We start from the raw sequence: 16,438 nt of genomic DNA on the forward strand, positions 1-16,438 counted from the left end.
TTATTATATATTCTCAGTATGTTAAATGAATTATATTTTCTTATTTTATTTCTACTACATCTCAAAGAGTAAGACATTATTTAGCGGAGCTAATGAGTGAATAAAGTGTAACGTTAGATGAAATTAAATTGACTGGATGAAATACGTGAAAAAAACTACAATGCGCTTTCGTGCAGGTTACCCACGCTAACTGTTGGTTGATTCACTTCTTGAACAGCAATCCTTCTCTCATGTTATCACGACAAAGCTAAATAACATGGCTTAAAATGATCCATGTTAGAAGTGTTTTATCTGCGTTTTTACTGTCTGGTTAGCTTTCTACGCTGACGCGTGACTAGATGACACACTCACTTGCAATCACGCGTTGGCTATTTACACAGCATCATATAGTAGCCAATATCATTATCGCAGATAAAAAAAACTAATGTGTGATACATTCACCATTAGTTTCATACATTCACCATCACCATTTTATTTTGGCTGGTTATTTATTTGAGAATACAGCGATGTCCTCTGGAAATGTAGATCCTACGCTGCTTATATGCTCACTGCCACTTCATAAAGGCTTGCTAGTCAGCTAGCTTGCTAAAGTGAACCAAATAAGTTAGCTAGCTCGCTCGCTTGATAATGAGGATTGATAAACATAGTGGTCGTATAAATGCATTTAATTAAAAACTTTCACTAAATATACATACCTTTATTGCGGCAATCAAATCTGTGCAGACAAGTCTTGCAGTGGAGAATACTAGATGAGGCACGAGTGACAAACGTCTTATTACAGATGTAGCGCGTCAGCTGCTGCAGTTCACACTTGTATTAGAGCTCCCTCTACTGGATAATTCTAGTAAATAGCAATTACAACGTTCGAACAGACAAGTACAGATAAATAATCAATGCTTTTTTTTGTTTATTATACTTATTTAAAAATCGGGACACATCGGCTGCATAACTGCCGATTCCGATGTTGTCAAAAAAGTCAAATAATGGCCGATATATCGGCCAAATCGATATATCGGTCGGGCTCTATACGAGAGCATAGAAAGTATAGAAATACATTATTACACATTTAGGTACTGTACCGCATTGTGTGACAATGTTTTTGCATTATTTTTTTAATCTGATAGCAATGTTTCATCTTAAACCCTCATAAGGGGCTCATTTATATGCTTTATAATGGACAAAAAGCATTTTATTCAATTTTGGAGAGATTTTGGATATGTTTCTGGACATCTAGCTATTTTAGACCACTGTACTGACTGAAAGCTTGTAATTCCCATTTGAAAATTATGCAACAGTGATTTTCTTGAGTCAAAACAGTTGATTTGTAGTGAAATACATGGATATGTTATGATTTACAGCAATGCATAATTTAGACATTTTGGATAGATTTGGAGATGCTGGGTACACTGCTTAGTTTTTGCTTCATACATCTATAGTAGTTCTACATATCCACCCTTAGATTTTATGAACTTGTGGTCAAGAAGTTTTTGACCTAGCACATGTATAGTTTAACCTCCTGCATATATTCAATCTCGCAGTATTTCATTGCAAACTTAAAAAGTGCAAATTTATTTTGGATTTTTTGTCAAAACAATTGCATTTGTGGCACTTTATTTCTTCCAAAATTATGAATATAAACTAATCTGTGTTAGTATTGTAAATTGTACAAATGTCTTGCTTCATTTTTCAAGTCTCTGTGGTGTTCACGTCTGGAGTTATAAAGCTTTAAATAGGGTACCCCCTAAATGGGCAAGGATTGGCAAAATTTGGCTTGTGCCTTAAGAGGTTAAGTGAGGGGTTCTAGCATGCAATATCGCTAGTGTTCAGTATTACATTACATTACATCTATTTAGCAGATGCTTTTATCCAAAGCGATATACAAAAAGTGTGTATCATGGTCATAACTACGTAACAGTATTCAGAGTGCTGAACAGTTTAACAAGGGCATTGACTTTTGGAACCGCTGGATCCTTGCTTGCCCCACAACTGTCATAAGTTTTCTGAAAAATCAGCAAACCGAGTTTGACATCCCCATTAGGCTCCTACACTAGGTTTCATGTTCTAAACTGTTATAATATGCTAAGAGTCACTGGATTCATAAAAATATCTGAATGGCTTCTATGCTGATACCAGCCCAACATTAGCTGGTATTAGAGCTTTATTTTTTCCCAAATACTAATGTTATCTTCAAATCACAAAGCTGAGCATTCATCTTAAATTAGCGAATCACCCCAAAATACAACATGGCCTGACTTCAAGTACAACCCAAAATCAGAAAAAGTTGGGACAGTATGTTAAATTAAAATTAAAACTGAAAACAGTGATTTGTAAATTATCTTTGACCTGTATTACATTGAAAACAATACAACAGCACATTATTTGATGTTTTACCTCATGAATTTGATTGTTTCTTCAAAATAAACACTTATTTCAATTTTGATTCTTGCAACATATTTCAAAAAAAGTTGGGACAGTAAAGCATTTACCACTTTGTAATGTTGCCATTCCTTTTCACAACACTTAAAAGACGTTTAGGGACTGAAGACACCAAGTGATGAAAAGCGTTTCAGGTGTAATTTTGTCCTATTCTTCCTGCAAACAAGTCTTAAGGTGTGCAACAGTACGGGGTCTTCGTTGTCGCATTTTGCGTTTCAAAATGCGCCACACATTCTCCATTGGGGACAGGTTGGGACTACAGGCAGGCCAGTCCAGCACCCGCACCCTCTTCTTTCGCAGCCATGCCTTTGTAATGTGTGCAGAATGTGGTTTTGCATTGTCTTGTTGAAATATGCATGGAAAAGATGTCGTCTTGAAGGCAGCATATGTTGCTCCAAAATCTCTGTGTACTTTTCGGCATTAATGGTGCCATCACAGAAGTGTATGTTACCCTTGCCAAGGGCACTGACACAACCCCATATCATGGACAGACCCTGGCTTTTTGACTTGTTGCTGGTAACAGTCTAGATGGTCCTCTTCTTCTTTGGTCAGGAGCACACGGTGTCCATTTCTTCCAAAACAGACGTGAAATACTGATTCATCTGACCACAATACACGTTTCCACTGTGTGATGGTCCACCCCAGATGCCTCCGAGCCCAGAGAAGTCGATGGCGCTTCTGGACATGGTTAACAAAAGGCTTCCTTTTGGCACAGTAAAGTTTTAACTGGCATTTGTGGATGTAACTACGTATTGTAGTGTTTGACAAAGGTTTGCCAAAGTAATCCTGAGCCCATGTGGTTATATCGCTTATAGATGAATGACGGTTCTTGATGCAGTGCCGTCTGAAGGATCGGAGAGCACAGTTAGTCAGCTTAGGCTTGCGCCCTTGCCTTTTATGCACTGAAATTCCTCCAGATTCCTTGAATCTTTTAATTATGTTATGCACCATAGAGGGTGATATAGATGAATGACGGTTCTTGATGCAGTGCCGTCTGAAGGATCGGAGAGCACAGTTAGTCAGCTTAGGCTTGCGCCCTTGCCTTTTATGCACTGAAATTCCTCCAGATTCCTTGAATCTTTTAATTATGTTATGCACCATAGAGGGTGAAATATCCAAATCCCTTCCTATCTTTCTTTGAGGAACATTGTTTTTAAACATTTCAATAATTTTCTCATGCATTCATACTTGTTCCTGGTTATGGTTATACACTTTGTTGTACGGCGCTCTGGATAAGAGCGTCTGCCAAATGCCTGTAATGTAATGTAATGCATTTTTTGGCAAACTGGCGATCCTCGGCCCATCTTTGCTCCTAAAGGACTAGGCCTTTCCTGGATGCTGCTTTTGTGCCAAATCATGATTACAATCAACTGTTGACATCACCTGTTTCAAATCACATCATTTAATTATTTTACCTCATTACTAGCCCTAAATTGCCCACATCCACATTTTTTTGGAATGTGTTGCAGGCCTGAATGGCAGGAATGGATGTATATTTACAAATGAAATGAAGTTGACCAGACAAAACATGAAACATCTTGTGTTCAAACTGTCTGCAATGAAATACAAGTCAAAGTAAATTTAGAAATCACTGCTTTATTTTTTGGGTTTGTACAATGCAGATTTATGGAAGCTCTCCTTCTAAGATAACATTGCATTCTGCTGCCCTTTACTGTCAGAACCCCACAAGCATTTCCATCTGGCTGGCAGAACCTCTCCCACAGAGGTAAATGGATCAACTGAAACCCTAAACCACTGATACAGTAAAACACCATAATACAAGTGGACATTTTGTTAGATATACAGCCTGCTGCTGTATGCTTAGCATATTATTACCGTTTATAACCCAGCTGCCAGTATTTTACCTTAAAATGTACATTTTTTATAGCGAACTAAACTCCTGGTGGGGCAGAGGTTACTATGGTCAAGGAGCACTTACCTAAAGTGCTGCCACTGGGATCTTCGGGATCTGGGGTACTGCTGCGCAAGCTGTGCATATCTCCACGCCGCCGCTGCCTGTGCTGTCTTCGGTACTGGAACTCTGCATACTCCTGGCAGAAAATAGGTGACAGGCCTCTCAGCACAGCTTCTATATGCCACAGAGGGTCAAAATCCATCACAGTGCCTAATAGCCAGAAATACCCACTGCGACGGAACTCTAAGGATGGCATAGCACCTTTCAGGCACACATGGCTAAGATACAACATTCCAGAGAGCAACAAGAGCGAATCCGCAATAGCTGCGTATCCATATGTGCATGCATTCACGCACACACCCTCACACAAACACGTGACCTCTGCTTTGGTTCATGACCAACCTTTCCACAAAATCTTGTGCAAATCTGTGAATCCATTCGGGAGTTCTGCGCCTTTTTGTGACAGGCCACGCCCATCGCCATGCCCCCTCACACACCCTCACACAAACATGTGACCTCTTCTTTGGCTCATGACCAACCTTTCCACAAAATCTTGTGCAAATCTGTGAATCCATTCGGGAGTTATGCGCCTTTTTGTGAGAGGCCACGCCCATCACCACGCCCCCTCTTGGTCAATCAGCTTTGAAAGTTACTCATCTCTACCTTCGGTCATGACCAATGTCCATGCCAAATTTCAGCCTCCTGGGGCGAAAACTGTGGCCACTACGGGGTGAGACACTTTTTGTGGACCAACCGATCGACAGACAGAGCTATAGAGCTGCAGTTGCAGCTAAACAAGATGGTATTAAATGCCTCAACACCACCTCTGCACACAGACATGATTTTAACAGAAATTTTAATAATTTTGGAATACATATAGCAAACGTAATTCATGCAATTCCTAAACAAAAATCATCCTTTATGTATGTAAATACACACAAATTAAAGCTGAGAGTCTATACTCTAATCTCACATTTATTGCTTTATTTCAAATCCAATGTGCTGGAGTACAAGCCAAAATAACAAGAATTGTGCCCCAGTACTATTGCACTTAACTTTAGATGAAATTCACATCAATCTATGTCTTGTTGGGTGGGGACATATCCATTCAAACATTCACTGCCATATTTCAGCAGGCCAAAGCTGTGGCTTTTAAGGGTGCCAGTATAAACTGAACTTTATTAAACAAAAATACACAGTGTTTTAAGTTTGTATGGCACAATGTGTGCAAGCCCACAGGGCAAACTGTTCGCATGCAGTCCACAAGTTCGCAGACCTCCCCATCTGCAGTTGGTCCATCCAAATATCACAAGATTGGTTGCATCACACTTTCGAGATTGATACTTCTGTTGAACTTGTGCAAGGATATAGTCATCTTTATGATCAATCACGCAGAGATTTTGCACAACAAAATGTGCTCAGATTCCTGGTTCCTGGCAGGAAATTTCCATGAAGTTGGGCATTGTAGCAGCCAATAGTGTAATAACTACCGTTAATGTAATAACTGCCAATAACGTATTAATTTTTCCGTTCTTAATGTAATAAAAGTCGATAACGTAATAACTTACCAATAATGTAATAAAATTTCTGAACCAATAACATAATAATTTTTTGCACATAATGTAATAAGTTATTAGATTATTGACTGGTTATTATATTATTAGCTGGGTTAAAAAAATCATTAAAAATGTAATAATAGGAGCCGATAATGTAATAATATACTTGTATCACTATGTATAAGTTTTATTTATTATCAAGTGTCAGACTTCCATAACACTTAGGCCTACCGTTACTGTTGCTTCTTTCAAATAGCTGCTCAAAAACCAGGCTAATCCTGACACCTGAATCTTAGTCCTAACTCTGAGAAAGCACACACACACACACCTACACTCTCTCTCTCTCTAGGAAATAATTATTTGTGTAACTTGATGGTTAGACTTATCTCCAGCCCTGCCTTATACTCCTTTGCCATTTGAGTACCAAATTAAGTGGGAGCACACATGTTTGCAAACACAGACAATTACTCTTATGTTGTATAATATGAAACCTATACCTCTTTGAAGATGCTGTGTTCTCAAATAAAAAAGACCACCACTTCTTTCCATGAAAAATATAATCTTTAATCAAGTGTATTTAAATAACTTCTTCAACCAAACTTGCACTATTATCCCTTGTGCTCAACTGTCAACCTCTTACTGCAAAATTCTAAACTGTAAAATATAGTATATAACATGACCTACAAAGATAACTTTGGTAACACATCTTTCAGTTTTATCATAATAATAAAGGATGGTTTACCGTGCCTTTTTTAAAGAAGATTCTCTTGATACACATTACATTTGCAGTATCTATACCAATTGGTCCCAGCATCATGTTTTGTCTCAGAAAACAATATGTTTCATTTTTTCAACAGAACTATTTTGTAAAATATTTTTTGCCCAAACTAATATAAAAGTAGTACTGATAATTCTTTTAACAACATGTATTTTGCACTCCAAATTAGGAAGTATCGATAAGAGTACTGATAAGTATTGGTATTGATAAGCAGTATCAATAGTGGTATTGGTATTGATAAAATCCTAACCATGCCCATCCCTAGTTGTAGAAACTAACTAACTCACTAACAGGTGCAGTTTTCTCATGACATGGCTTGCCATTGTGCCCCTTTCTCTCTTGTTTTAAGCACTTCTTTCATGGTGACTTGACTTGTGACTTGCTTGACCTGAGCAATGACTTGACTTGTCTTGCTTGACGTTTACTAGTGACTCGACTTGACTTGCTTGAGTCTAAACACAGTGACATGGGACTTGCTTGAGACTTGAAGGTTAAGACTTGAGACTTGCTTGTGACTTGCACAAGTGTGACTTACTCCCACCTCTGCCTCACTGTCAGGTGAAAAGAAGCAGTTGGCAACTCTAGATGTATCAGAGGCATGTGGTAGTCTACACCCTCCCCAGACCAACAGAGGATAGCGCATCGAGCAGGACCGTGATACACACAGAGAATTGGTATAACGACTAAAATTGGAGAAAATGGCAAAAATAAAAAACAATGAACTATAGATATTATTTGCTTCGGTTTTAGACTCTTTGTTGAGCTTGTCATGACTGTATTCAAATAGCCAGGGATGTCAATAGGGCAAGGATTCTGATTTGGTAATACATTTTCATGTAACCTTTCAGGAGTCAAGTTTGGTATATATACATAGAGAGAGAGTGCTGAATAGCTATAATAGTGTGGTTGAAACAGTTTGCTTGAAAAAAATATTTCAATACATTTAATTAAAGATGACATTTTTTCATGAAAAGAAATGGTGGTCTTTGTATTCGTGGACAAAGCCTCTTCAAAGAGGTATAGATTTCATATTATATGACATAAGAGTAATTGTCTGTGTTTGCAAACATATGTGCTCGCACTTTGGTACTCAAATGGTTAAGGAGTAGAAGGCAGGGCTGGAGATAAGTCTAACCAAGCACCACAAACAAATAAATAGTCATAATTCCTAGAGAGAGAGTAGGTGTGTGTGTGTGTGTGTGTGTGTGTGTGCGTGTGCGCGCATGTGTGGTCAGGTTTTTGAGCAGCTACTTGAAAGAGGAAACAAGGGTAAGTGTCATGGAAGTGTGACACTTTATAGCCAATAAATAAAACTTAAAGCGATATAAGTATATTATTACATTATCGGCTCCTGTTATTACATTTTTTATGATTTTTAAAAAACCCAGCTAATAATGTAAAAACCCGCCAATAATGTAATAACTTATTACATTATATGCAAAAAGTTATTACGTTATTGGTTCAGAAAATGTATTACATTATTGGTCAGTTATTACATTATCGACTTTTATTACATTAAGAACTGAAAAATTATTATGTTATTGGCAGTTATTACATTAACGGTAGTTATTACATTATTGGCTGCTACAGGCATCAATGATCCCAAGTTGTGCAAAGCGACATGGAAATATCTGAGCGACAAGTCTGTGAGCCCCTTAGCGACGTGGAGTGACATAAAAAACATGGGAGTTCATATTGAGTATGCTGAAGAAAGGTGTTTGGCGACATGTTCGCTGGGGGTTGTTTTTCTAAAGATTTGAACATCATTAGGAGTATACTGCCTACTTTTTTACAAATTGAGCAAATCCTTACAGCAGGCCAAATTTAGTCCAACAAATAAACACAGTACAGAAAATAAATAAATCAATAAAAAATGATTTTTAGAATATTTTTCCACACACTTTGAAAGAAGCTCAGCTTTCAGTGTTTCTTAACTATAACATTTATCTCTATATATTTTATATTCTTTCAGATATTTGAAATAGATTGCTGTTGCAAATATTTCAATGACTGATAAATATGCAATTTAGACTTACAGTTAAGCTAGCACTAATTATATAAATTCAGATACACTTTCTATGATTAGGTATTCATAAGAGTTGTATATACAAGTTCGGGCACCCCTAGTCAAAGCGTTATAACAAATCTCAGTCACATAAAATTTTCACCACAGTAAACCTGGTGTAGTCGGCAGGATCGCTAATTTAATTCTTTCTTGCAGACATGCGAGCAGTTTGGAATCTGTGCACAGCTGGAGACTGGGACCCGAAGCTCGAACGCTCTTCCGAAAAAGCCGTAATTGAAGGCATCAGGAGAAGAAAATGAGTGCCTGTATCCACGGTTCCTGCAGGTTTCAACAAGTTAAATTGAAGACTTTTTAAGACCTTTTTAAGACCACTTTGAATGAATACCTATTTCATGGCCATACTGGCAAAAGTATGAAGAAAAGTTACTATGAAAGAAGAACCCACAAAATGATGTGGGTTGAGGCATATCCACTAAAGCCTAACCAAGCTAAGGATGCAGTATAAAGCATTGTGGAATTTTTCTATAGGATTGGAGCTCTTAAAATAATTCTCACCAACTGAGGAGGGGAATTTGGGAATAAGGTGCTGTCCTATCATCCTAATACTTGAATAAAGAAACTTTGACAAGTTGGACCCCATAAAGTTTTATAAGCACACTAATAGTAGCTCTATGTAGTCATAGAGCTTTGTAGGTGGCAACCCTTTCCTTACTGTCACCTGTCAATCAGCTGTGACCCGACTTTACATGGGCTGGCTCTTGATAGGCGGGTATGGTTGTCTACCCCTCATGACTGCATGGGCTCTCTATCCCTGTCCTAGTAGATATGCAGCCATATTCTACTCCTGGCGGGGTCCCCCAATACATACCACTGGCACTTTACTCACTGTCTGCTATATTGCAAATTCCCTAATTGCCGTTTCCACCCTCTCCCCCACGCTGCCGGCGGGGCTCTTGCCCCAACCCTCGAGAGTGCTTTGAGAGTCGTCTGGTCTGCGTCTGCGGTCCAGCCCCTCCTTCGTCATTGCCTCCACCCTGCCCACATCTGCCGCCATCTGCTGTTCCCCATCACCGCCACCCGGCCCCACCCATCATCTGAGCCACATCACATATGGAGAGCCTAAAGAGGGGCGACGTAGCTCAGGAGGTAAGACCGATTGTCTGGCAGTCGGAGGGTTGCTGGTTCAAACTCCGCCCTGGGCGTTGTAAGAGGGAAGTCAAACTGGGACCCAGAAAAGGCTGGCATTTGAATGACCCTGCAGACTCATCACTGGACTTCAAAGAACCCAGAACCGTGTGATAAAACAATCAGTTACTCGGATTTCCCCGGGATGAGCAGGCCATTGGGCCTCTGGAATGTTGCCATCTGGACACAACTAAGATAAGGGGAACTGGTCTCTTTGTCTATGGTTGTGGGGGTATGTGTTGGGGGTCATTAAGGGTCATTAAGATCACCCGGCCTCTGGCAAGATGGTGGGGCAACTGCGCTTAACAGTACCACAGTGCCCTTATGTGGGCCCCTCTGCCATTACACTTTTTATTTCTTTTCTGGATCTGGACTTTAAACCATCTGTATATTGGGATGGCAGGTATGCCATCCCGCCAAGTTACGCCTTGGCGGGGGCATGCCCCATACCTATACAGCACCGAGAGTTTGGCACTTTTCAGGGTTCCCCACAGAAATAACCACAACAGCCACAGACACTCAGCCCTTAAAAACTTTAAATTCTGTACATTCTGACCCCATTTCAACAGACAGACTTCATAAACAACTTCACATGTCCACACAATAAAGCCCCAAACTAAGGGGATTTTACGTTTTCTCCTTCTTCTTCTCTTTCTTCTTCTCATTCTTCTTCTCATTCTTATTTTTCCTGCCGCCTATCCCACTAATAGCATGTCTCCCCATTGGACATTTTACCGACACCCGCCAAATCTTCACCTACACGACCCAATGAAAAACTCGCATACACACGCAAAATACCCATACCTTTTTACTCTGAAACATTTTCAGTACAAACAGCTATTCTGCCTGTGGCCTAGTGGGTAAGGTCCCAGTCTTGGGAACACAGGGTCCGAGGTTCAAGCCCAGCTAGGAACGCGTTCCTTTAACCTGCTTTTAATAATTGTCTACTACTTCTCAATTATTGCTTTTGCACCATATCTACCCGCCGTTAACCGAACGTATACACTGAATTATGACGTACCGTCTGCACGTTCCGTTATTAACCGGCTACAATATTGCAAAGCCATATGGATTCAACGGGAGCTCTTCTGTGCTTAATGGCCTGTGTTCTTTAAAACCACGGACAGGTTTGCTAATGATATTTCACGCATTGCATAGCTATGTCATGGTGCTGCACTAACCAAGTCACAGACTGGTAAACCTCCGGTTGAAGGATTGAATACCGCCTCGCCCTCAGGCAGATAATTCCCTCTTTTACACTAACGTTTTCTTACGCTTTTATATTTTCTTTACCAAAACTCGCTCACGGCCACCCATATGCATTTCATGACAGCAAATGTATTCCTTTTATTTAAAAAGTTACACCAGTTCACCACCCAATCAAAAACTTGCATACACAGGCAAAATACCCATTACCTTCTTACTCTGAAACATTTCGGGGTTAAATAGCTAATCTGCTTGTGGCCTAGTGGGTAAGGTTACAGTCTTGGGATCATGGGGTCTTAGGTTCAAGCCCAGCTAGGGACACGTTTCTTTAACCTGCTTTTACCCTCACTAATAACGTTCTCTTACGCTTATATTTGCTTTACCAAAACTCACTCATGGCCACCCGTATGCATTTCATGACGGCAAATGTATTCCTTTTATTAAAAAGTTACACCAGTTCACAGCTGTGCCATTTCTACTAACTACATTTCTTCACTTGGCTACTGTACAAAACCTTCTTATCAGCAAACGGCACGTTTCTACATTCATGTTACCTCGCCCTGTTCTCTATCTAGCCACATACAAACAATTACTACGTATGTCCGTTCTGCAACTCCCCATTAAAACATTACATTTAAAAACATGATTCACTCATAATTATAACTACTAGTACTGAACATGAAAAAAACACAGCAGTGCAAATACATTTCACACGTCACTTAACCCTCCACTTCAATAGCTAGCGCTTTATAGCGACTGTTATATATACCGTTCGATAAGGAATATAAGCTCGCTCATGGTCACTCCATTTACTTCGCACTATACTCCGTGATCATGTCAACCTTCACCTACATGCCCATTCTGCTAAAAACATATTGTTTCAACTACGGAATTTCGTCATTTCATCCTAATTTCTCTCACACTGTTGTTATTTTCTCATATGCAAAGCCTGCTGGGACATACGCGTCTGCTCCTATTCTCCACTATCATGTTTTCCGGTTCTAGTTTAGCAAAACAGCGAAGAGGATTCCTACCTGCAGATAAGCCTATCAAAATGCCTTATAAACCTTACAAACACTAAAACTGCATCTCCACGAAAGAACTGAGGAAATATTGGGTAGCATTGCTTTGAAATACATCTTATGTCATTTCGGTGAGGCAAGATAGCCTATATTGTTTGTAGTACCGTAACTTGGCGTCATTTTGATATCAATACTTTTGAGTAACTTGGCATTTTTGTGCGTTGAAAACGTGTTTTTTATGAGATCCTATTTACAAACCCCGGAAAACCTTACAAACCATGCACATGTTTTCATTGTATTATTGTATTATGCCTTATGTAATAATAACATGGATTGCATGTACAATGGTTAAACAAAAGGGTATTTTCATGACAACTGCACCATAATATTACATCCACTTGACATGTTTAGTATGGACGTATTCAGGGGAATTCAAGCAATTGAATGAAATATGTTTCATACCAAATAGAATTTAATAAAACATAGTTATAGAAACTCAGGGAAAAACTAACACAATGGAATGTCCTCTCTGGTAATCATCTCCTTTTCCCCATTTCCCCACTAATTGTTTTAACAGCAGCCTCCAAATGGTGGGGGATTTATGATTTATGATTCGGCCAGGTTAATTTATGGTAATGACGCCTCGATCAAACGCGGGATCTGGCATAAAAGGAAGGGAGACAATCCTGTCGAGGGAGATCGTAATCGACTTCCCACACTGCGCAGACTCTGTGTTGTGTGTGTAGACAGACAAGGAAGATCGTAACCGACTTCCCACACTGCGCAGACTCTGTGTTGTGTGTGTAGATGCACAAGGAAGATCGTAACCGACTTCCCACAGTGCACATACTCTGTGCTCTGTGTGTAGATAGACAAGGAAGATCGCAATCGACTTCCCACACTGCGCAGACTCTGTGATTTTGTGTGTAGCTAAACAGGCTGGGTAAGAACTTTTTACTCTGTATTTATGTTTTTAAACCTTATAATTGATTTTGAATTTGAAGTTAATGACCTACCTGCCTGTTCAATAAATTCTTCTTATTTTTAACTTGCGTGGTCTTCATGACTCTAATCCATTTTATCTTCTTTTCAGCCGAAATTCCGCTTAAATACTCAGGGGGACAATTATGACTAGGACCTACTGATCAGGGGTCTAGTACAGCAAACGTCTTCAGTGGGGTTTTCAAGTTAGATAGGCGACCACGATCTGCCCGCTAACGGGATTGATGGTATTGGTTCTGGTGTTTTGACTTAAGAGGACCCATGGGCGTTGTACGCCGGTTCTTGTCAAATTTGCCTTAAGGAGCCCGATAGATACGCACCGTCCTGGGCTCATAACTATCGATGCACTATCCATGTAAGGAAGGCATGTATTATGGTGGTCAGCCTCCTACCCTCTGGATTCTTCACCGAACTGATATTTAACAATAGTGCTAAACCCGGGAGCATATATTGAGGAATGATGGCACAAGATAGAGTCGAGTGTAACCACTCCCAAGTTCCACGTATAGTTAAACCCAAATTTTAGATTATCATTTAATATGGAGTCAGATTATCACGAGGGTAAAACCTAGTAACTGTTACGCTTTCTTGCTGTAGTCATGGATATATTTGATGTGTTGTTCCGCGCATTTGTGAATATTCTGATGCTCCCATTGGAATATTGACAATCCGGCGACAGATCAGATATATCTCTGATGACAGCATAGCCCCGTTTGCGAACGGAGAGTAACCAGAATGCTACTGATCCGTTTCAGGCCAGTTTTAAGCGGGATATGAAGCAACGCCTTCATATCTAACCCGTGGCAACGGAACCAGTGCATTCTTAATTATAATTGTGCCCTGTTCTTACAAACAGAGGAAAAATAACTAACATCTCCGTTTTGACTCACACCAGCCAAAGGAAAACACGCGGTGCCTTCCCCTCCAGCTACAAACCCTCATTGGTCTAGCTGTGAGGTGTTTACAGCGTGTCGACGTGTCCTTGAGCAAGACACCTAACCCCTAACTGCTCTGGCGAATGAGAGGCATCAGTTGTAAAGCGCTTTGGATAAAAGCGCTATATAAATGCAGTCCATTTACCATTTACATATCATATCTTGTGCATAAACTGGCTGACATGTTGGTCACCAGTCGGCACCCTGAGCCGACCAGAGGAGGATGGGTTTCCCCCTTGAGCCTGGTTCCTTCCAAGGTTTCTCCCACATCTTGCCACTGTTGCCTTAGGCTTGCTCCTGTGGGGGTTTAGGCTAGGGTTGTCTGTAAAGCGTATTGTGACAACTGTTGTAAAATACGCTATATAAATAAAATCTGATTTGATTTGATAATATAGCATTCTTTCTTAAAATAAGAAAGCCTACTTTTGAACAAGTATAGGCCTACACATCAGGGAAATATACTTAAGATTATATTTCTTTGCAACATTTAGTACATCAAGTATTCTCAAGCAGACTGCAGAATTTATACTAAAATGCTTAACTAGTAGTAAGACACTAGTGCTCAGTGGATGTTTAAGTTACTTCTGAGGTTTATAAACTAAAACTTAGTTAAATCACAAAGTTGTCAAAATCAGACTAGTTGGCCTATATTTAAAGTTAACGAGTAGCGTACAGTTTTTATTTTATTTTATTAAGGGGTGGTTTTAGGGTTTTGAACACTCTGTGCTATGATGACATCATACACAGATTGACGAGCGTTTTTATATTTTTGTGCATGGCAGGTTTGATCTAAATTCAGTTACAGAATGTAGGGCTTTTTTCCAAAAATAATATTTCTGGATGTAATTGTGTCACCGTGTTAACACACATTTCTATGGTTGCAGGTCAGGAACTTTCCACGATAAGAAGAAATTTTAGGATAGTGCTTCTGATATTGCTTGTGTCGAAAGTGCTGCGACGAAAACAACGTTAGATTTACCCAGGAGCCACATCTGTTCAAAATGTAAACAAGTAAGGCATTCTTCACTGTTGGGAAAAAATTTATGGCAACGCTACATTGGACACACTTGATGCTCTGAAGCAGGGGCGAACACGGAAGAGATGGCAGGCGTTTGTTGTTGTTTTTCCACTTGGGTCTTGTGTTTCTCTGACTGACCATGCGATTCTAAAGGCTTTACCCCCAATGTTCCTAGTTTAACTGTTTTCTTGCATATGGTGCAGCGGGCTTCAAAACCGTTCTCCTCCACTGGTTTCAACCAAGCACTAAATGTGCTTTTCTCCAACCATGTATTGTTAAACTTACACTTCCGCATAGTTCCCCATAAAGTTACAAAAGTAAAGATTTTAAGACATATTATCATGACACGCTAGCAGAATTTCTCTTTACCTCAGGCTCTGACTGATGCTAGCTGGGTGTTCTCCAATAAGTTCTCATTGGGGGCTGCAAAGTTAGTGATTATTATTCCATGTTGATTTATTTCCATACAAATTGTTTAGGGGGAAATGGTTATTACCGTACTGCTTACTTTGCAGCCCGGACATTTCCCGCAAACACATTTAAACGCGATACAAAGAAGTTATTCGCAACATAGAAGTAACTTCCTAATCCTTTTTAAGACTTTTTAAGCCTTAAAATTCTGATTATTAAATTTAAGACTTTTTCAGACTTTTTAAGACCCTGCGGGAATGCTGGTATCAAAATGGTCTGTTGGAGACACGCGATCCAAAGAACAAATGGTGAGAACACAATATTCTTTTCAATTAGGAAATACATAACTTCACTGGGAAACCGACGGGTTTACTAATAAATCTGGGACTATTAGTTGAATTAATTGCCGAATGGGGAGTTTGGGACTCCAAAGAATGAGTACTCTGAGTCAGGGACTCATATACAATAAGTAAAAGTAAAAACATTGAATAAAACGTGAAAAATCCTGAGATAATAATTGAGAAACATGGGTTTGTGCACCTTGAAACAATCAAAATGTACTTCTCCAGTCTCTGAAGGACCGGCAAAAATTGTGTATGATTATGTATGTATGTATAATTTTTCACCCGCTCAGTTAGAAAGGCTTATATCTGAATTAGAAAAACAAGATAATAAGACTAAAGGCAGACAAGGAAATAAACATTGGGCGCCTGATTGGAAGGCATATTAAAGGACAGGGTAGGTTGCAGAAGGCAGAAAAGAAGTAGAGTTATGATCACCTGGGACACCACTGCCGCCGCCATTAAATCCCACAGCACAAACACCTATCACACCATTGTACCTACAACTAACCATGCACAAACTAGATATAGATTTAGATTGTCCAGCCTTTCCAATGAACCGACTTCCACCTCCCTATGACCAAGCCGCCACTGTACAACCATCTGC

The 16,438-nt window shown here is 39.6% G+C and overlaps 1 protein-coding gene across 8 annotated transcripts in view; it reads right to left on the reverse strand.

Moving 5' to 3' along the window:
- The window catches only part of LOC135261819 (ankyrin repeat and IBR domain-containing protein 1), a 226,930-nt gene that overhangs the window by 14,391 nt on the left and 196,101 nt on the right, over positions 1 to 16,438 (reverse strand). For all 8 annotated transcript variants that reach the window (XM_064348453.1, XM_064348454.1, XM_064348448.1 and 5 more), the window contains one exon: positions 4,376 to 4,487. In XM_064348453.1, coding sequence (XP_064204523.1) covers positions 4,376 to 4,487 — 112 coding nt within the window. The remainder of the gene's footprint in view (positions 1 to 4,375; positions 4,488 to 16,438) is intronic.

This window comes from Anguilla rostrata, chromosome 8 (genome assembly GCF_018555375.3).
Source record: "Anguilla rostrata isolate EN2019 chromosome 8, ASM1855537v3, whole genome shotgun sequence".
Classification (NCBI taxonomy): Eukaryota; Metazoa; Chordata; class Actinopteri; order Anguilliformes; family Anguillidae; genus Anguilla; species Anguilla rostrata.